Below are 23,359 nucleotides of genomic sequence, written 5' to 3'. Positions count from 1 at the left end.
TCCCTCTCTTGGAAGCAGCAAATTTTTCCCAAACCACTTGCCAACTCACAAAACCTTTTGTGCTCCTCTGATATGTGTCATTTCCCTATCATGAGAAATTAGGTCAAGTTTTTCCACTGGTTTTTTTTTTTCCTCCTCAGAAGAGGCAGCTTTAAAATGATGCCTTAAAATGTGTTGTAACAGATTTTTTATATTTATGCAGGATGAACTTAACACCGGATTTTTTTTTTTTGCCACTTTGCTATTTATATACATATATATAAAATGTATAATGAAGCTTAACCATACAGCACAGAGATTACAATTGAACGGCACACATTCACCACCAGTGAGGGGGCCAACCCCTTTATACACCCTCTGAAAAATCTGGATAATAATATTAATAATAATTAAAATCCAAAGAAAGTACAGTATATTTAACAAAATAGTAAATATTAAACAGTGAATACTCTACTTAATAAGGACCTCGCCTTGTTTCAAGTTGGCGTCAATCCACAAAAATATACTTTTTAATCTGGTGACCGTACAATACATAGGTACTTACACCAAAGGTGATAATATATTTAGGATGCTATATACACAAAGAGTTTGGCTCAAATTTAAATTTACATATAAGTGTTCATGGCTTATTTTTCCCCCAAGGTTCCGCCTGCAAGTTTTTCCTTTTCATCTTTGAAAGCAAAAACTAGAAAGTCAAAATAAGATAAAACTATACTCTACAAAAAAGCTACAACATACAGCTTTGGCTTATATAAATAATTCATAGCAGAATGTGTTCAAAAGTACTGTATATAACTTTATATATAGTCTTCAATTCATTAGGGTATTGTTTTCTTTAATATAAAATATACATGAGCTAAAATCCGTTTCTATATTTTTCAAAGGTATGAACGTAAAAACAAATTTGTCAAACATATTCCAATTATAACTTAATATATTAATTTTATTTTGTTAATGTTCTATTTTCTAGGCTAATATTTTCTGAATATTTCATGCGAGTTCTCTATGTCTCTCTTTCACTCATTAAAAAAATCACTTCTTTGACCCAATACACTATTTTTTTTTTTTTGCACGTGCAAAACAGGGTTTTTGTCATTTTTTTTTTTTATTTCTTATAGCATCAGCCCTTCTCCATGCACCCTCTGCAATAGAGACCCATGCCAGGTTGGGTAATAGAAAGGTCAGTTTATGTACAGTATTGCTTTCTTCTTCCTGCTTTTCTACTGCTCTGCTGCTACAAAGCAATTATTTCTTAACTACGAGTAACCATAGAGCTGACTACACACAGGGACGGTACTACAGGCGAGCCCTCGCTCGGGTGGGTGTGGAGGAGGAGGAGACACTGCGGGGACGCCTCTGCCGGGCTGGGGTTACACACGAGTCCAGGTAAGTGCCAGACTAGAGATCAAACCTACGGGATTGTTCTGTTACTTTTACCAAGGGACATCTGCAGCTATACAAGAGTTTTGTCGTAAGTGCCTGATGATTGGTGTATGCTACACACACTAGCACATATATATGCATGTGAAGATATATATATGCACGTATGTATATACATATAAATATACTTATTCACGTCCTTATTTATAAATTTAGATATGTCAGGACAGTTCGTTTCGAGAACGCAAAGCTGCGAGGGCGGCACGGCGGGTTTATGTCACCCACGTGTCCATCCTCATTCGTTTTACCGAGGGGCTCTCCCGGTCCTCGGCGGCGGGCGGCCGGCCCAGCACCACGGGCGAGTGGAAGTCGCTGCGCGGGTCCTCGCGGTCGCTGCCGTCGTAGGAGCTGCTGGAGCTGCTCAGGCTGTCGACGGGGGAGCGCCCCAGCTCCTGGCGCGACGGCGGTGGCGGCGGCTGCGGCTGCTGCGGCTGCTGCGGAGGGAAGCCCGAGGGGGTGACGCGGTCCCGGGGAGGGGAGATCGGTTCCGATTTGATGTTGATGTTTTGGTTGGTGTTGATGGAGAGATTTGAACCCTGAGATAGCTGGCTGCCAGTGCTGGGGAGAGAGAACCGAAAGGAGCAAGTGAGAAAATGCGGAGAGTGAAAAGCAAATGAGAAAATGCAGAGAGTGAAAAGCAAGTGACGGTTCACGTGTCTGTGAAGGTGAGGCCCCCGCAGCTCAGCACAGAAATAAATGCACCTCACTGGGAATAGCAAAGGTGAAAAAAGCATTAATTAAAGGTCTGAGCTGCATTTACAGAAGTTCAGAACAAATATTTTCTATTGTCAAACATTTCAGTCACCACACAGGCACCTCCTTGGTGAGGAGCTGAGCCTGCAGGGACACAGCTCATTAGCTGGAGGTGACTGAAGGGACAAACACCCCGACACACGAATGTTTTGCAGCACAGACAAGAAGTTAAAATGTGCTGAATATTCCCTCGGTGCAGCTGCTGCAGCAGAAGAGCAGAACCCCCCCAGTGCTGCCCTGGGTACTTACACAAGAGAGCTGAGGGCCGCGGGACCGAGGTGGTGCTGCTGCCAGGCAGACACCTGCCCCAGGGACAGCATTCCTGGGGAGTTAAATCCCTGCAGGGCAGACAGGTCTGCGCTAGTCAAGGAGTAATCTAAGAGGGAAAAACAAATAAACAACAAAATAATATACAGGGGGGTTCATATATATAACATCAGTATATAAATAAACACAAAGGCTTTCTGCCCAAAACAAATAAAGGCAGCTGATCCAAAGGAATCCAAACATGAAAACTCTGAAGTCTGGGAGCAATCCTGCCAAGCCCACAGGGAGTTTAACAGTGCAGGGGCCTCCAAATGAAAATTGTTTTTGCATTCTGCTTTCAGTTCCTCCATGTTGCTGTCTGGGAGCTTGTTCCAAACCCACAGGTAACAACACATTAATGATGAACACCTTACAGTAAGACTTGGTGTTTTTGAAGACATTTCAAAATGAAACAAAAAGTGAAGAATCCATGTGAGTCACTAGGCAGGGACGGTGGATCTTTCCCTGAATTCACTGCAGACACCTGGGCTGTGGTTCAGGTCCCAGCTGGGAGGTGGCAGCTCCTCAGACAAGACACAGGAACCATTTGGGGTTTTGCCACAGAGCTCCTGATCCTACAACCTCCATTTAAAGCCAAGCCCTGAACAGTACTGCTTGGAAAGGCAGGACAGGGACCAGGTACCCAAACCCCAGGGACCCCTCAGTGCAGTCCTGCAGCACATCACAGTATCACTCCTCAGTGTCTGATCAAACTGTCATCGCTGTATCACAGGAACAAAATAAACCTGTGTGTGTGGAGCAAGAAAACACCATTTTTTAGAATTTCACCTTAGATGGAGCCCAGAGGGCTCGATCCATTCCAGCCCCAGCCCTGGTGGCTCTGGCTGCTGCAGGGCTCCCTCACTTCTCACTTCATCCACAGAACTGAAGTTGTTTGCACTTGGTCATTATCACTTATGTTTTCTTTCAGGTTTGAAAACAAAGTCAAACTCTTCTCTGCTTTTAATTATTTTGTAATAAAGCTTCCCTAAAATAATTTTTAGTCTCTTGAGAATGGGACAAAATGTGAGCAGCCAAATTCAGGCTGTACTGCCACCAGAGGAATCAAACATTTCACTGAAGTCAGGTTTGGCTTTGATTTATGTTTGGGGGGTTTGGGGCTTTTTTTTAATAGTATTGTCCTAAAATGCCACCACCATTACAATCTCTCTCTCTGCTGAGCCTTCTTGGACAATCTCCCCCTCCCATGACCTGTTTGCAGTGGATAAATTATACATCTCCCTAAAACACTCGTGTTGGGAGAAGAATTCAAGGCCAGCAGAGCCCTGTGCTGTCAGAGACCCACACACATCCCTGCAAGAATCTTCCCAAAGGCTCAGGAGTCCAGCTGCTCCCAGCAGGTGAAGCTTCTTAAGCTGCCCTTTCCTTTTTTTTCATTCCTTCTCAGTTGTCACTTCTACTGAAACTCTGAAAACCCTCACACGTATTTCTGTACAGCTTCAGGTTTGTCCCAAGATGATTGACCAAAAGAGCCCCTTCTGCAAGACTAAAATTGAATTTAAAAAATAAAATCTGTGCAGCCCCTGCAGTGACCAGACATGCCCTGAGCCTTCAGAGCAGCCAGGCCTCCTCTGACACCTGCCCAGAGCAGCCCTGGAGATGGATGTGCTGGGCTGATGGGATTTGTCAGAGCAGATCTGAAGGAAACACTGATAGGAATTCAGTTCCCCCTGTAATTTTTTTCCATTGCAATTACAGCTTTTATGACTATGGACAATTAACTTCTGACACTTCAGACAGAACGTGTCTGGTGACAGGGCTTTGAGGAGGTATTTTTCTGTAGAGCACATATGTCACTGCACAATTATCTGCATTACTAATTCCCCAAATAATCACCTCTCTGCTGGCAGTGGCAGGAGGACACCCCTGCTGCAGGAGTGACCTGGTGTGAGATGGACACACAAGAGCATCTTCTCCACCACAGAAACCATCTCTGCTGTGCCCCCCACAAGCAGCACTGACAAGTTTGCACCTCTGCAAAACTACTGACCTGAAGCCAGGAATTTATTTATGGCTTGGTGTGCTCTGCTCAGGTGTCAATTACTAATTAACTAATTACAGGGGGGGTTATTTTTTTTTAAATGCCTGGACTGTTTAAAACCAGTAACTCAGTTGTTTCTGGCCCTTCCTCTAACGATCTACAGAATACCATAATAGATTATATAAAATAGGATATTTGTGGAAAATTCACATCCAACATTTTAATTAAGGATCCAAGAGCTGAAACTATCCCTACCAGTCCTGAAAAAAACTCACCCCTATCAATCCAGAAAAACAATTAAGGTATTTAAATTTTATCTTAGTCCTTGAACTGCAAAACTGAAATTGTGCTGTAAGTGGTGACTACCCTGAGAATCCCCAGGCAACAATTTGGTTTCAACATCGAATTTCTTCCTGCAAATCCCCTGAAAGGTTCAATCTAACAGAAACGGTTCTGAAGTGTGTGAAAACCACTAAAGGCTAAAAGCTTTGCACAAATTATTTGCATTATCAAAGGAAATGGGCTGGAGTTTAAAATCACACCCCAGTGGCACCAGCACTTGTCCATTACGTAGGAGATCAGTTCCCACTGCCTTTGCTGCTTCCTGAGATTCCAGCCCCTCTCAGCTTTTGGATGTTTCAGCCACCAGCTCACAGGTTATTCTGAGTGAGGGATGCACCCAGCTGGGCAGGAGGGATGTGTCAGGTGAAACTCAGTGTGGCTCCTCTGAGCAGGGACCAGAAGGGTTTGCTCTGAACAGCCACTGAACACAAGAGCTGAAACAGCTCTGGGGAAAGACTCAAACCAAGGTCTGCACGTCCAGCTACTCCCCTTCAATTGATCACCCACAGCAAGTCCCTGCTCTGCCCTGGCCCTGCTCCTGCAGCCCAACTTCTGCGCTCCCTGCCTCAGACTTCACCCCCTCAGGGCACCTGTGTTTGCATCAACTTCAGCCGCTGGGCTGGTGCTGCTGCAGGGCAAATTCAGCCCCTGGCTGTATCTGTATGATCTGTATGGTGTATATGTATGAGGGCTGTGAGGAGTGCAGGGCCCAGGACAGCCCTGGCTGTCCCTCTCCTGCTCCTTCCTGCTGTGGCACCACCTAGGGCACAGAGAGGGGCTGGGAGCACTGCAGCTCATGAGACCATTAATACAAAAGATACAAGAGGTGCTTGGCTGGCTAAACTGAAAACTGCAGTCAAGACTTCCAAAGCTACGAGGGGAGAAAATGTATGAAACCCCATCCACCAATGCCCTGATTGTTGGACAACCCTTTTGGTGAAGATATTTTCCCCAATATCCAACCTAAACCCCTCCTTGTGCAACTTGATGCTGCCATTGCCTCATGTTCCATCACTTATTACTTGACTTTCATGAACTACTTTCCCAACCAGCAAACCACTCATCACTTTTACATTACCAAATGCCTTACATCACACCCAGCTTGGATAAAAAGTAGTTTTAAGGTCCTGCAGACAATGAAAGTATCTGAAGAACAGAAGCATGGAAGGATCAGCTATTGCCTAAACGTGAGACACTCCAGCTCCCAGTGGGATTGCTACAGGCTCAGTTTTGATGAGTAAGAGCCTTCAGTTGAACTGAGGAGGAAAACAGAGTCAGGTGTCCCAGAAATGAGAATTTCCTGGGGGCAGCCCCAGCCCAGAGCCCACCCCTCCCTTACCAGTGTTGTAGGCAGTGGGCATGGCCGAGTAGACGAGTCCCTGCGGGGGCAGGCTCGGAGTCGTCACCGACACCACGGGGGTGGCCAGGGGCTGCGTGGACTGAGAACTGCTTATCCTTTGGGTGTTCTGAAAGGGATGGAAACACAAACTTTTCAGACCAAGAGGACAACGGGAAATGCAGTGCCAGTGTAACAAAGCATGGCATTCCAGTGTGCTGCTCTGCTGTGTCTCTGGGTTAGGAACGCATCCTTTTTGTCAGGATTGGCTTTCTAAAAAAGCTAAAGTATTTCAAGACAACCAAAACCATCTTGGCAAACTGAAATGAAAAATTAATTGAAGGCTCACTGGGTCACTTCCCAAGCATGCAGATTTCAACAGTGTTAGCGTTGTAGGACACACAAAAATAAATGCAATTTCTTAGGGATACACACGACAATTCTCAAAAGTTCTTAAGTGATTAAGAGTTTTGAGTCTTATTTTCAAAGAGGTTTTAGTGCAGATGGTGAGGTGCAGCTCCACCAGAAGAGATTCTCCCACTTCACAGTTGTTTATCCAATTTTCCAAATCTCAGCTGCCAGTTTTGACATTGTGCTGACTACACCTGTCCTGAAAGGAACACAGAGATCTTCTAAATAAATTTGTGTTGATAAGACTTCAGTGATAAAATAATCTTGCTGTTCCCATGGTTCCTGAGAAAACTGAGAGAGCACTTGTTATAATGCAGATATGTTTCCAAGCAAATGACACTGGAGTTCACAAAGAGCAATGGTGCTGTTCTGACGGGGAGAATGGGAAAATAGCTAAACTAAATTGTCTCAGATAATTTAACTGTGGGCACAATTTGGCTTTTTAATAACAGTCTTTCTTTCCCATACACTGGAATGAACATCTGCAGCAAACATATCACTACAAATAAGCTCTAACCAAATTTGCTGGTTAGAAAATTAATTAAACGCTGTGGTGAAAAGCACCAGACAGCAAAGCTGCTGCCACAGAATGCTCTGCTCTCCATGGTGGCAACTACAAATCTTCCTGAAAAATCTGAGGTTCAACACCATTTGGCCATGACAAACACTGTTGAAAACAGAAAATACTAGAGTTTTATTTTTCAAGAACAGATATTTACTTTTATCTGCAGAATTCTTAGAAATAGCAGCAGTCTCTACACCCTGTATTTCTACAAGGAGCTGGGTTTCAATCTGCTGGTAATATGGTTTTTTAAAGCAAACTTCTCTCTATCTCTGAAAAAATACTTGCTCCAAAAGGAGCAGTTGCTCACCTCTTTGGTAGGGATCCATTTCATAACTTTACAAGACTGAAGTTACTACTCCTTTCCCTTATTTCAGAGACAGGTATTTCAGGATCTGCAGCACTTAACTTTTTTTCTCCACTCTAATCTTGAGAGAATGAGCAGCATTAAAAATACATAATTCCCTTAAAAATATCAGAATGAGCAGGTACAGAAATGGGGCTGTATTCAATTTTAAGCTTTAATTTATGAAGATAAATCGAGGGTTATCAATCTTATATCTTTCCCATTTAAAGAAAGAAATATATATCACAGCTCCCACATTAAAATTAGCCCCAGCTGTCACTGGCTGCCAGCTTCTGATCTCTCTTGTGTCTGGCTGCTCTGGAATTCCCACCTTGGAGCCTCCCAAGGATTTGGGGGCTCTTTGGCATTTGTTGCCAAACACACACTGGCAGATGGGCCCTCTCTGCTTCAGAGCTCCAATTCCCAGAGAAAGTCCCTCTGATTTTCTGTAATTGATCCCTTTAAATCACTTATGTACCTCTGAAAATCTCCCCTAGACCAAGTTTATCTGGCATAAAGAGATGTTATTAGAGCAGATTTTTGTGTCTGTCAGGAATTGACCTTTCTCCAAAGCTTTCTTGGATGGCTGCCTATAAAGTTGGGATTACTGCATAATGGAAAAGCAAAGAGGAATATACTGGGAAACAATCCAGACCAAAGGATTTCCTTATGGGATTTTTGAGTGGCTAATAAAGGTGGTTTTCTGAGGTAAATTCCTTCTGAATATAATTCTTGGAATACTCAGCCACGCAAACACACTAAGCAATATTTAGATGAGCCCAATATTTGTTGTCCTTAGAGATTCAGGATGAATTTCAGGATCTCTTTTTTTAAAAATCTTTTTAACTGGTGCAAATGTAGCAGGATGAATTCAGTATCTTTATTTCATGCTCCACTACTGTTGGTAGTGGCTTTTCACATTCAGTGCTCAGCTCCAACCCCACGGAGCCAGTGCTCACGGATGGGATTTGGAGCTGCTTCCCAACACGGGAATTAGACAGAAGGCTGCAGGTGTAGCTCTTGTTTCTGTGGCATGTTTGAGGCAGGCTCTGCACCTTTCCTTTGTGTGCTGCTCCTGTCAGAGCTGCTCCCAGTTTCGGGAGCAGTCACTAGATGGCCCACGCTGCACACGGGATCCGGCGCGGCTCCATCCCGCACCGAGCTGGGGCTGGCCATGGGAACACCCCGGCCAAGGGCTGGCATTCCAATCCCAATTCCAATCCCAATCCCAATCCCATCTGATTAAGTGCCTTTTACACCGAGATTTCCCTCTTGCACTGCAAACCAGACACTCCTCTCTGAAGGTGAGAGGAAAGTGGGAGAGCTCTTTAAGTGCTCGATGAGCAAGGCATCCCAATAACGCTTAAAAAGTTCAATGTTAAATTTCAAAAACCACTTTCTCTTACTTTTTAAATCTATTTCTTGTGTTTAAAGTAAAAATCAACCAGCAGCATGCATTCATCAAGAAATTTATCTAAGTCACTACATTTTCCATGCTTTCATGCAATCAGAGCCTCATATTAGCAACAGGTCCATGTTCAACAAGTCAAGGTCTGCAATAGGTCGATTTATTTCTCTGTGATTCTGACACAGCATCTTCTGCCTGGTTTGTGCCACAGTAGCCAAACAATTTGAAATTTGTTCTAAAAATAAGTTACGAATTATTTTAGCCTTATGTTAATTTTCCAGACAGAATGCCAAATGTTAAAACCTTTGGGGGAAAAAAAAATAGAAAACAGACAAATGCCAAGAGTTTCCTTTTAAAAGCAGAATCTCTTTCCACTGGAAAAAAAGGTAGAATTATTCATTTGCAATTCTCTGTTCCTTTTGGTAAACAGGGAACACCCCTGTGGTTTGATAATCTCACGCAGGATGAAATAATTCTAACCTCCAAAAAGGTGACCTCACCAGCAATGATGTCATCCCCTTGAAAGGAAGAGAAGTAACACAGGGCTGGTGTTACAATCTGAAGAACTTCACAAATGAAGCCACTTTCTAAAAATATTCCAATAATTTAGGGGATGGGAAGTGATTATTTGTATTTCATATAGAAGGCAGTACAAATCCTATACACATGGACAGTTACTTTGTAAGGCTCTTTTCCAATGTTCCCTCCAAGAAAAACAGAAACATTTTCAGGAAAAAAAAATAGAAGTTTACAAATGGCAAGCGCTGACTTTGGATGTGTTTTCAACTTGAATTGGTCGGGTTTTGAGTTTGATAAAACAAATGTATTTTTGTCTGCTACCAAGGGAACACTGGAATTATTTAAAATATGTAATGAAACTATAGTTAAAAAGCTGTAGTGAAAGACATTTCCAGCATCTTGCTGTCTCTCAGCAAACAGCGGCCCAAACTCACCAACTCCAATTCATCCTCCTCCGACTGTACTCAGCAAACAAGAGGGATAACACAGTTACTAAAAATAGCATTGCTTTCAAATGAAAGAAAAAGTCACGTTTGTGCTTCAGGATTCTGATTCATTTTAATTAATAATGTGGATTTGCCACCTGATTCTGTAGATAACACTGCTAGGAATGTAATACCTCATGAAATTCGTGTCACATCAAGCCTGCTGTGCTGAGGGAACAGTGGCTTTGGGGAAATTGGTGCAGCAAGAGCTTGGTGACCCCAAGGACACGGCAGTCTCTGGCTGCACTGAGCCAATAAACCAGCTCAGCAACAAAGTGCTTTAGTACTTTTCACATACGACCATCATTCCATGGCAGCATCTGCTCTGAAATCTCCTCAGATTTCCCCCAGAAACACAGACAAACCCAAAGCTGAATATGATGTTGTTCTTCACAACACAACAATAAATAGGTGCTGTGCACCACTAACATCAGAACTGCATTATTGCTTCTGTTTCTAATTAAAAGTGTAATTGTCACTGTAATGATCAGCCAGTGTACTTCCTATATCTCCTACACTTCAGTATTCCTAGAAAAAGCTTTTTTTTTTTTCAAGAATCATTACTCTGAGGCTAATTATAGCTTTTGTTACTTGGATTAATTTGGTATTATTCATCAGGAGGACCAGTAACAAATGTAAGCACTTGTGGCAGCTTAAAGACAAATAGGAATTATACAGAGAGTACTTGTGTTGTTTATATCCTGCTCCTCCTGGTTATGGCCCATTCCTCCATACACAGAAAACATCCACAGAGACACTGAAAATTTCTACATGGCAGCAAAAGACTAAGACCAAAGGATTTGGCCAAGTAAATTAAAGGAAAAACAGAGTAACACTTCCTGCAAGACCTGTTCTGGGCTCGGGGCCGTGGTTGCCTCATGGCTGACACGAAACTCGTGTGCTATTCCCAGCCTGGCTGGACAAACATTGGTGCCCAGATGCCAAAGTGCAGAGCAGCCCTGCAGGGCACCCCAGAGCCCTTTGAGAGCCCCACAGGACAGCCAAGGTCACGGTGCCACATCACACCAGTGCTGCTCTCAGCCCTTCCTCACCACAGAAGCTGCACTTCACATCCCACAGCCATTACCACCCAGGAAAAACAGGTACAAAATGTGCTTTAGGGCACATTAATAGAGCTCACATCACCAATAAGATCAGCCATTCCTCCACAGAATAATGGATAGCCCTTTTTAAAACCCACATCCTCCAAACCACTGGAGTTCTCAGTACCAAGTCAGAGGGATGTCAGATCAAAACACCAAAGTCCCCCGCCCTGTGTCTATGATTGTGCTCTTACCACATTTAGGTCAGACTGCTGTTTTACAGCTGTAAAAACTCCTCATAAGCTGAACTTCTCCCCAGGTCACAACTTGTACTTTTGATTTTCATCAGTGGCATTTCAGAACACCCCTCTATTCCTGTACCCTATAGCAAGCAGGTGAGACAGCTTCTCCCTGTGTGTGGGCAGAACAGTCCATTTCCACAAATCCAGACCCAGAACAAACGTTTTACTCACCAGTGGTGGCATCATGCCCTTGCTGGAGGGTGGGATGACGACACGGAGGTCGGGTTTGCGGTTGTTCATGCCAAGGTTTCCTCCTCCTGGTGGAGGTGGGGACTTTGTAGGCATCACTTTGCCTAGGCCATTCCCACCACCACTGGTACCAAGTAGACTTGGTGAAGCTCGGGAATTCACAAACCCATTTCCTGAAAGAGGAACAACGAATGGACAGTAAGACTGAGGAGAAGGACAATACAAAATTTTGGTGCTCATGTACCAGTTATGAAATATTTATTTTGTAAAACTTCCGATAACAAACCTCCCACAAGGGGCTGAGTATTGAACAATTGAACAAACACAAACCACTCTGACCAGAGGATCAATATGAAAAGGGAATATCACTTCAAGGGCAAGCTGTGGCAGCTTAAATGCTGAGAAGAGCAAATTGCCCAAGAACTATTTCTAATAACATCCGTTGTGTTTAGTTTGCCCTTTGAAGCTCCTCCAGGCTGAGCCTGCAGAAAAGTGAGGGTTTTGCACAACCCCACTTGGTCCCCACCCCCACAGACAGAGCATGGACTACACTGAATTGTTCCTGTCAGAACAAAAGATCAGCCCTTAAAGTCTCTGTTTCTAGAATTTATTCTTCATATACCTCCAAGATGGGTAGGACTAATTTCAGTATCAATATTTACTGTCTGATTATTATATTTATCAACAATGAGGGGAACAAATCCTTTCTCTTCAAATACATTCCAGATATACACATCATTTATGCCCACAGGTTTATTTAACAAAGTCTTTATCTTATTCCTGATACTTGTTTTAAGTGGAATTGGACAAGCTAAATAAAGCCTACAAGTCCAGGATCCAGCACTGAAATCTCCAAAAGCTGAATATGCTCAAGGTAGAGGCCTCAGCTTTCACTCAGAACTGACCAGAAAACAGCACCAAGGCACTAAATCAGTGAAGTGCCCAGTATTCTATTTTCCCATCCTGACAGAAACACCAATCATGTTAACCAAAATATATTTCTGAGAAAAAAAATTTAAAGCCACATTCCAGTCACAGAATCATATTTATAGCAACAATTCCCAAAATACACAAACCTTATTCAGCTGCAAACAGAAAAAAAGCTGTTAAGGAGAGTTTTGCAACAGGGAACCCCATAGTTCACCCTACAGAACCTGTGTGTGCGTGCATATAAATAAACACAATTCATAGTAAGATCCTGTTTGCACTAACACTGCAGGTCTGAAAGCAGCTTTTATAGGCACAATCAGGGAAAAGTCTATGAGACAAAGTTCACTGTGTGGGAAATTCTCTCCTAATCGCCCATAGCGCCACACTGGCATGAATTTTGCATTATTATTCTAATTTGAATAGGCCCCTATGCCCAATCCAATTTTATTGCATTAAATACATATTAATCTAAAAGCAATTAAAGTAAGAAAGTTGTCAGTGTCACATTCTGCCTTCTTTAGCAGCATTTTTAATACCTTTAAAAGCACAGCAAGAAGGAAGAACAGCAACATGTCTCAGCAAGGGCACAAAACTTCATGGAGTTGCTGGTAAAACCAAAATACTCAGCCAGGGCACGCTGAGAACCTCGATGGGAATTCACCAGGATGCTGCAAGGAAGCCTCCTCTGGATTTACTCATTTTGTGGATTTCCCACTGTGCCAAGAGCCTGACCATACATGGATGATCTGATATGTCCCTTGAGTTTTCCAAGGTTAAGAGAGCAAGGAGGAGTCATTCTAATTTAGTACTTTCCTGAAGCATTTGCATAGGAGGTATGGGAATATGACTTTTAACTCAGAACTTATGGGGGAAAGAAGGAACGCAGCAGAAAGCAAAGTTTTTAACGTCAGCATTCTTCCTTCTGTATTAAAAACCACAGCAAAAACTCATTTTTTGATTAAAGGATCTTCTTTCCTCAGCAGAAAACAGCAGAATTTATTCAGATGCTTCTACGTTAGTGATAAAATTTAGGTGGAGTGGTTGAAAAGTTGGGCTGGAGCTGAGAATACACACTAGAGCTAAATATACTCTTGACTGGTAGGAGAAAACTCTCCACAGCTGGGTCACATGGAAAAACCAACAAGCCAAAAGGAGGAATTTAGTTCTGTGCTACCCTTAAGGTTCCTGAAACGGAGCTGGTTTTCGTAGAATCCTGATTTTGTTAACACAGTTATGCATCAATTCCTATCCATTATAAATGAGTGCAGCATGAGTTACAGCCAGCCTGCAGACACTGAGAGACACCCTACACAATGGACAGGGTACAAATTAAATGGAATTGCAAACACGCTAGGGAGGAAAAATATCAGAAAGTGGCATAATTTTCACCAAATTCGATCTGAAACTTTGTTATGGCATCTCCCATTTTCAGCAAAAATGCCAGAGCATTTAAAGATCTTACTGTTATAACGGAAGTCTGGCCTTTAATGCATTAATAAATAGCATTTTATTACTCACTAGGGCCATCAGTGTCACCTTTCCATGGCAGGGCTGTGAGCTGTGAGCAGTTTAAGCTGCACAACAATCCCACTCTGTACAAACAATGGGGTTCTGTACAGCACTTTGGGCCATCCTATGATACCATTTCCTGTCCTCTGGTTCAAGTATTTCAGTAGCCCGTGTGTTAAATCTGGACACTGTCTCTCTTCCACACCCAATCCAGTCATTTCCTGAGCCCTTATTCCAAGGCTCTGCCAATCCTTCAGACACATTTCATGCTTTTGGTGGTGCTGTCAAAAACAACAAACTCCCTGCCACTGCCTGCTCTGTGCAGTATCAGGCGGCAGCAGGGCAGAGTCAAAGCATTTCTTCTGACAAAAGGCTGAGCACTTCTCAAAAGGAGTGTTTAGAATATATCAAAAATGGGAGAAACAGTAAGAAAAAATATCTGAAGTGTGTAATACTATGGGTATGAATCCAATAGCAGCCCTCGGTGATAAAGAGCTGGCACTGAACACTGAGCAAACACTGGAGTGTCTCTATCGATCACCTGAAGGATCATATGCTCGGGCTGCAATAAGAGTAAAGAATATTCATTTTTAGTATGAAACTTCAAGCCTTTTCCCTTTTAATAATCTAATAAGAAAATCAAATTACCAGTTAAGAGTGAAAGGATAACTGAACGTGTGGTATTTCTTAGAGCAAGGTCAGGAGCCAGAAAAAGATAATGAGTACAGGATGATGCAACTACACAGCCCTTTGCCAAACCGAGGCCTTAACAACCCCATAAATTCTACTTACTATTTCATATAATACAGAAATTGTTTCTACCCTACCTACTATAGATCTTCCCCAGAGACAATACTTTATGTCTAAAAATGTTTTCAAACTGGAAATGGAAACAGAATGTAAAATCCTACGTGTGTGTAAAAATACAACCATTTTTATTTCCGAAGGAAGAGTTTTATTTAACTCTAATTCCTTAAAACAGACGTGAAAGCATGTTCAAAACAGTCCTTTGGAAAACAGACACCAATGCAAATATAAGCTCTCAATTATATGAATCATAATTTAATTAGATTTGATGATAAAAACCTGTGCCAACGTACATGAGCCTACTTCGTGTTTAGTCAGAAAGTGTTTACTTTTGAAGCAACTTCTTTTCTGAAGTGAAATGTTACAACCCACCCATGATACCAACTGGATATTCTGCCTTCAGAGACATAATACAGCTTAATCTCATTTACTGTCCTGCAGCCCAAGACACAGCATTCAATTACATGAGCCAGACTCATATTTCACTATATAAATCACATCAGCTGAAACAATGAACACACGTGGCTGGAAAGTACTCCATGTACTTATTGCTACTCAAGTAATAAATTACAGGCATTGATGCCATTAATCTTTTGGTTTTGTTTTGTTGTTTGATTTTTTTTTTGGTGGTGGTGGTTCATTTTGGAGAAAAACTGAACAGTTATACACAGTTCTGGAAAAATTGTGGGCAAGCAGCTAAGCCATGCAAAATGAAGCAAAAATAAGGATCGTAGTAAATAAATATTTATGCCTCCAGTGACATCATAAAATCCAACAGACGTCACACAATTAGAAGCAAACTGAAAATTGTGTTTGCAACGAGCCATTGATTCACAAGGCATCAGGGGCAGATAAGATCTACTGAAGGAAAACATTTACATGAAGAACCTTGGGCAGGGGGACATATTGCAAGTAAAACCAACAATAGCATTTCTGTGTGCATTAGTTGCTCAATTTGTTTACTTTGGGATTTAGTATGACAGATTTAAGTGGAAATTAAAAACAGCATATGCCATTCCTACCATTTTCAGCTCTGCAAAACAATCACTGCTGATTCTACCATGGTTTCAAAAGGCTCTACTTCTGTGTTAGCTTTGGAAAGAATTTACTGTAATATCTCAAGGAATCTGAGATAAATGTATTTCTACTGATCTTTACAAATCAATATGTCAGATAACACTATAATTAGAATTAAAATATACCTTTGACAGTAACATAAGGTCTTGAAACATGTCTAACATGTAAGATTTATGCTTCTAAGGCACTACTTTAGATATTAAAAGGCAGCAAAAAAGAAATACACATGACTAAATGTCAAGGGAATGCTTAGTCATGTTACAGAACTTTAAAAAGAGCTCATTTCCCAGGTTGTTGGAAATTTTCTTTTGCCTACAGCTACATAAAAGGAGAAAGAATTTTCAAGGATATTTAGAATTTAAAGGGGTGGTTATTATTCAGAATGCAACAGCAAACCTAAATAAAAAAGGCATCTTGCCCTTGTATCTGAGTGAAACATCATCAATAGCAACTGGATGTCTTTTGTCAATTAAACAGATTACAGTTAATTGCATCAGTTTACTTCCTAAACTTGCTGATTTCTGTGTGTCTATACAAAGTCAATGTAAAGAGAGGCAAAGAAAAGAGGAGAGAAATGGTATGTTTCCAGCAACCTGGGATGTGGCAGTGTATCCTGGGCAAGGGGACATTATGTAAATATTGAGACTCACTTTAACCCAGCTGGAGATTAATAATTTGTTCTCTGTATGGCAAATTCTAACCAGAATTGTCATGTACCTCTCAGTAAATCAGAAATTTTGGTAAGATAACAAACACACATAGCTTTCGACTGAAACCTGAGGGTAGTTCAGGGGCTGAACTGACCTCATGTCATGCAGGTGGGTGGTTTCCAAGGAGAAAGAGCTACAGTTAAAAAAAAAAAAAATCAAATATTTTCCTTCTCCTTACCAGCATGTTTTTTATGCTGATTTCACCAGTCATTTCTTGTGAGCTGATTTGATCAGAGAGCAATGGATGGATCAGCCTTTGTTATGTGCTGACAATGTCCAGCAAAGGAAAAGGGTTCAGCTCACACCCTGTGGAACAGCTGCTCTGCAGCCCACTCCCAGAACTCCTTTGCCTTCAGGAGAGCCTGGAAGCTGCAGCAGTCAATAAAATAGGCTGGAGTTGTGTTCCTCAGGGATCCCTGAGCCCCTTCCCTGGAGAAGGTGAGCCCTGACTGTTGTATTGACCTGTGTCCTCTCAAAGATCAGAGCAAGGCAAGGCAGGGTGCCTTGGCACTGCTGACAGCCCAGCAGGAACCTTTGTGTGCTGCATTTAGCAGCAGGTGAACAAACATTCTCAAGTCAGATCCCTTTCCACACAGCAGGGAAGTAAGGAGCTCTGACTAGGGAAAGACTACCTGGGACTGATCCTCCCTGTCACACTGAAGAGGAAGCACAGACCTGAAACAGCACCAGGAGTGCACAGCCTGAAGTAGGAACATGCTCAGGGTTTATTTACAGCTGCTTTCCTAAGGTGGTCCCTTCCCACAGGGCCAAGGCTTGCAGCTGATGCAGGTTAACAGGCTGGCAAGGGGACAGGATGTAAGTGTCAGAGTGGGGCAGAGGCAGAAGAAAGCTGCTTTCTTAGGGAAGAGGCTGATAGCATCAGTGTAGAACATTTGCCTGAAACTGCAAGAGGTGTTTTTCAGGAGTCAGTTGGATACTCCTGCTGGGGTGTCTCTCATTTCACAAACCAAACATGACTAGAAAGGTGTGCACAGAGAGCCTTTCTGTTATTGAAGCCTCTGGTGCACTCCAAATTGCAGCAGATTCAGACCTGTGCAAAACCAAGCTCAGAGATTCTTTTATCATCACACACAAAAAGCTCCCCCCATCAGCCAAGCCCTCCAGACAAAGGGAACCATTTACAGGTGTGGCTGTTCACAGTTCTGTCTTGATCCCTTTCTGGCAACTCCAAGCAGTTTACAGGTGTGTGCAAGCTGTCAGTGGCACCTCTGCAAAATCCCTCCTCGGGCCAGGATAAAAGACCACATATGATCTAGACTGACTCTTCGAGATCCAACAGCTCACAGGACACAGCTTTTCCAGCAGAACAACCCTTCAGTTCTGCTCCAAAGAAAATCAGTATTCCTGAGGTTATTTCACATTCTCAGAACCTCAAGATTAGTGAGGACATTAGAGAAGATACAGCTCTAGAACAACAAGGAGAAATTCAGTACCCAAGCAGACCAGGCCTTTTTTATCCATTCTCCCGATGGTAAAAATATAAGAGGAAATACAATTTCTTTTTCTTTTTTTCCAAAAGATTAACTGTGTCCAAAACCTGCATTATTGACCAGAAGGGCTATTTCACTGACACAGATATGTACAGACAGAAAACACTGTGTCTTTGTGAAATCATAAACAGCCTCCACTGCCAAAAATTTCTTAAGAATCCCCTGGGAGTGGGAAGAACTGAAGTTCTCAAGGTTTATGGTTTTCATGCAGCCTTGGCAATGAAAACCAGCTCAGGTCCTTGGCATGGTTCTGGCTCAATGCCACTTGTGAAAGACGTGGAAGAGAAAGCAGAGACTGAGGAACTGTGGTGGTACTTCTGAGCTTTTCTGATTCTCAAGGTTGGCACAAGGTCACTGAAAGTGCATTTCACTGGCAACCTGTGGATGATTCATGGGATGATATCAATCTAGTGGAACAAAGCAAAGCAGAACTCATGGCAAACTGGAATGTCATCCATCCATCCATCCATCCATCCATCCATCCATCCATCCATCCATCCGCCAAAGAAACTCTCCCCTCTATCTGGGCACATAAGGCTCTACTTTGCCCCAAGAGTTATCCACATCCTGGTGATATGAGACTCCTGGAGCAGGTTTGATGCCCATAACAAATTGAACATTGATCAGGAGCAACAAGATCATCAATGCTCTAGCTCAGAAACATTTGATCTAATTAACAGAGAAAATAAGTTAGCTCTAGAGCAAACTCCATTATAATGCTGGACATTTTTTCCCACTCAAAACTGGTATATTTGCCAAGTAAAAATTTTCAGCAAATGTGTTTTTTATGTGGTGGGTAGAATTTTAAAAATATTACAAAATGAAAATGCTTTTTCAGAGTTATGACAGCTGCATGTGAAGTAAGCTCTCAGTATTATAAAGTGATCACAAAATTTTCTGTTCTGGATATAAAAAACCACCTACCAATCTTTGCTACAACACGCAGATATTTTTACTCAAAGTTATTTTCCACAGAAAAACTGTTAAGTTGGCAGATTGACTGCTAAAGCAAATCATTTCCATTCCAATCAAGTTACACAGGACTTGAGAAAAAGACTCGTGTGAACTCAATATGAGCCATTTTATGCAACATCTTTGTTTGAACTGGGTCCCAAATAAGCAAGATAACCTTTACTTGCTTGTTACTAAGAGATAAAGGCATCTAAGTGTCTTTCAAGGAAATGAGAACAAAATCTCAGTTGCACAAGAACTTCATAATATTGGAGAAGATGGGTTTTTCCTTTATTTATTTATAAGAGAATATCTGGGGATATGGATATGCCAGTACTCCAATCTTTACCTCTGACATCACTCCTATAAATTGTGAGCTGCAAATTTGGCACGTGACCTTTCACTACATCCATAGGAGAATTCTCCACTCCTGAGAAGTTTTAAAAAAACAAACCTGGAAGCTAAAAGAAGAAAATAGATTTTTTTTAAAAAGTGAATTCTACAATAAATGCAGCAAGAAACTAAAACCATTATTGTCTGCAGACATAATTAACATGAGATACATTTCAATGGCAGCTGTCAAGCTCAAGCTGACAGCAGATTTAGTCAATCTGGTTACGTATGATTTCTTGATTGTGCCTGTAACTGAGAAGGTTCCTGTGCACCTGTCAGTAGTTACAAAATTTTTGTGCCATTAACTTACAGCAAGTGGAGCACTGACAACTCCAGGTTGATTTAACTCTGATTTTTGCATTCTGGTGTTAACCAGGTATATTTGAATTTCATTTGAGGTACTTAAAGATGTTCCCCTGTTCTTGTATAGTCACAACTCTCACTTGCATGACAAACCTTTCTAGAAGTGAGTGGGTATATGTATAACATCTTGGGTGTGATGTTCTGCAAAGTAAGAGATAAGTGATGCATTTTGACTTTTTACATAAACTATTAATAAATGCAAGGAGGCAAACATTTTGGTGCATTAAATATGTTCCCCAAGCTGCTGTAACTGGGCATTTCTAGAGTTTGATACCCTATAGCAAGGACTGTAACCAGTGTTTTATTTGCTTATTGAAGGAAGGAGTCTTAAATCTGAAGGTACTCTTAATAAAGCCTGATTTGTGAAAAGAAGCCTGAAACAGCCTGATAATAAACTTATTTAGTCTGACTTGAAAAATTCTGTGGAAATCAACATCTGACCTCTACAGTTTCTAAAAACAGTCATCTTTTTTTCAACTGAGGAAGTTTCCTCCATTTAAAATCTTGCTTACCTGGTGGAAACCACTCTTTAATATTTCATATCTTTGCTGCACATAGCCAAGGAATGGATAAAGAGTGGAAAGTCAATCCTGTGCTTTCAGCCTTAGAGAGTCGCAGCATTTTTTTATTCATCAATTCAATTGCCTGACTTGATGTTCAAAGAACTTTTTCCCAGCTGCCACATTAAGTAGCCAGTGGGCAAACACTGAAAGGTCAACAGTTGCTTCTCTAATTCTGTGCTATGAACACTTCCCAAGGGGAGTGAGGTGTGTTTGCAAAACTGACCTTCAGCCAGCACGACTTCCAGTGGCACAGCAGGAACGTGACCAAAGTGGGTGAGCTGTCATTTATTTTGTCTGTCTGTGGCACGACACATTTCAGTGGCTGCCTGCCCCTCTATCAGAGTGCTACATTTTGTTAAGGGGAGACAAAATATTATTGAAATGAAGAAGTGCTATCATGTATTTTTACTGAAGGCCAAAAAATACTGTGGATTTGATTTTTGGCAAGATCTCTGATTTGTTTCCAAAAGAAATTCTGATCATCATCCAAAACTAAGACAGATCCTTAGCTATCAGTTTCTAGATTTATTACTTTCTTCATGTAATTGCTAGAAAATGATTAGCAAGATACACATGGCAATACAAACAATACAGTCTGTATTTGCTTTATTCTGATTGGCACCACAACCAGCACCAAACATCCGGGTCCTGCAAATAATGAGGTTGAAAACTGAGCTGAGTTGCCTTTAGTGCAACTGTTCAAATTTGGCAAACAAAAGATGTTTTTAGAATGCTGTAATTACACCTGTAGAGAAACACAAAAGCAGCAGCAGCATGCTACTACTGCAAACCACTAAAATAAAACAGGCAAATATTACTGAAGTGTAAAGGGCACAGCAGTAAAAAGTTAAATGCCTGATAATAATTTATAAAACTTGACAATAACAGTTCAGCTAAAAAAATTACGACCTTTGTTCTTCCACAGCCACTTTTTCCGAAGAGTCAAAATAAAAAATTGCTTTTGAATAACTGAGAAACTGAAACCACAAGACTATAACAAAGACATGATAGTGCACTTACCCACTGGACTGGTACCAGCTCCATTTGGCACTGAGAGATCAGTTGTCCCCAGCATTCCACCTAATCAAAATAAGCCAGAGCATTAAAATGACTTGCCCCGCTACAGAATCGCGTAATTCTGTACGTCAAAACTTCAGCTGTGCAAATTCACTGAAACCACTGAGAAGTTTTTACTTGGTTGGGTTTAGTGGTTTCTGACAGGAGATGGCTGGGGGTGTGCAGGGAAGGGGCTGCAGCAGTAGGAGCAGCAGCAGAGCTCACCTGCGTTGCCGGCGCTGGGCGGTCGCTGCGGCGCCCCGGGGGACACGTTGCGGTGCAGGGCGCCCTGGGGCGGGGACAGCATGGTCGTGTCGGTGAGGGAGGAGCTGGCAGCCAGGGATGGGGACACCAGGGAGCTCCCAGGGTTGCTGTAGGTTAAAGTGTTGGGGTTGGACACCGGAACCGTCACCGACATGGAGAAGTTCTGGGCAGGCAGGCCGGGCTGCGGGAGAGAAGACAGGGGACAACAAGACAAGGCTGTTAGCATTCACTGTGTTGGCACATCAGAAAAATTCTCAGTTACGGCAGTTTGTTGGTTTTTATTGAAGTTAATTCTGTTAGTTTTTAAACTCTATTAAGCATACAGTTTTAAAACATCCATTTTTTTTGGTAAAGTATGGTGTTAAATTCTTATACATCGCATAATTACAGTTCCAAAGAATTACTCAAACTTCTCAAATACGTAAGGTTCAAACAGAGAAAACTCAAAATATTCATATGAATTCACAAGCTCATAAATACAACAAAATTAACAGTTAATTTGGATTATTACAAAGTAATGATGAGCTAAACATATCTACAAATCAATGAATTGTCATACCTTCAAAATGTAAGCATAAACATGCATGTTACAAACAGTTATCACACAAAAAAGAACAAGTTAGTAATAACATTTTCTAGTAATAACTTTGCCAATATATTGCTACTAATCTCTAAGACTTTGTTTTTCAACAGACTAAAAAAAGAAACAGATCTTTAGAAAAATCACAATGTTCAATTACATGAATTTAAACATTTCAGGTTCCCCAAACCCCTGCTTGAATAACCACTCCATCTTTTTTGCAAATCTAATTTTTTGAATTCTAGTTTTTACAGCATTATTAAAAAGGCAGCTGTTTTTCTGCAGTATATATGTTTGTTATTCAACAGCTATTGAATCAAAAGCTGAGCTGCCTGCCCATCTATGGTACTCATTTGGTCATGACTAACTTCTTCGGCCTTTGTCTCATTCCTATCCTTTGACAGTGATGGGTTTCTGAAACAAAAGGAACTAATTTTTTTTTCCCAACTCTCATAATTACTGGCAACAAAACCATGACAGGTACAATTTAAGAGCAAAAACCCAGTAGTATTTATTGACAGAATAGACAGGTGATAGTTGTGATTAAGAGGTCAAAGGCAGATGACCAACACACGTGACCCAGCAAGTACACTTTAAAAAATGCAATTTCATCATGTGTAGCTTAAAAATCACTTAGAATGCTACTTCTACATGAAAAGTTAGATAATACAAGAAATGTAACAATAACTATACTAATTTAAAAAGCAGAATATATTCTCTACAAGAAACAAAATCTCTTACTAGTGAGAGCCAACAACAATGTCCCTACTGAAGCATTCTAAGAATAATCATCAATTTTTGGCACAGAGGGAAGGAAAAAGTAATGAAGCAGAACAACACAAAGCTAGCAAATCATTCACAGTATCCAACCAATGACAAGCCCTACTGGTGCTTGTTTTCAGGGGAAACTACTTGAAACTACACAGTATCTACCCAAACCAGGGTGTTTTTACAGAGCACGCTGCCAAGCAGCTCAAACTAAACTGGAAATACCTGAAGTATGCTGAACACACTCCTGGGAGGTAACAGCTGGGACATTTTTTTCTGTAGGTTTCTCAATTCAGAACCAATAAGTGACAGCCTCCCCCCACACCTTACAATAAAGGCTGTCTCTGCCCATCTATGGTGCTCGTTTGGTTACGACCGAATTCTTCACGCTTTGCCTCATTCCTATCCTTTGACAGCAATGAGTGCTCCAGAA

At 41.6% G+C, this 23,359-nt stretch overlaps 1 protein-coding gene across 5 annotated transcripts in view; it reads right to left on the bottom strand.

The window, feature by feature from the left end:
- Positions 1-71: 71 nt before the first annotated feature.
- Positions 72-23,359, bottom strand: part of MEF2A (myocyte enhancer factor 2A) — a 79,756-nt gene continuing 56,468 nt past the window's right edge. For 3 of the 5 annotated variants that reach the window (XM_083870909.1, XM_083870906.1, XM_083870905.1), the window contains 7 exons: positions 21,540-21,759; positions 21,279-21,338; positions 11,427-11,617; positions 9,860-9,883; positions 6,183-6,309; positions 2,443-2,569; positions 72-1,998 (listed from right to left, as the gene is read on the bottom strand). In XM_083870909.1, the coding sequence (XP_083727035.1) occupies positions 1,653-1,998; positions 2,443-2,569; positions 6,183-6,309; positions 9,860-9,883; positions 11,427-11,617; positions 21,279-21,338; positions 21,540-21,759 (1,095 nt within the window). In that variant the 3' untranslated portion in view covers positions 72-1,652. The remainder of the gene's footprint in view (positions 1,999-2,442; positions 2,570-6,182; positions 6,310-9,859; positions 9,884-11,426; positions 11,618-21,278; positions 21,339-21,539; positions 21,760-23,359) is intronic. The other 2 variants (XM_083870908.1, XM_083870907.1) reach the window with 1 other exon arrangement.

This window comes from Zosterops lateralis (genome assembly GCF_965231275.1).
Source record: "Zosterops lateralis genome assembly, chromosome: 13".
Classification (NCBI taxonomy): Eukaryota; Metazoa; Chordata; class Aves; order Passeriformes; family Zosteropidae; genus Zosterops; species Zosterops lateralis.
This window is presented reverse-complemented; position numbering and strand designations above follow the sequence as displayed.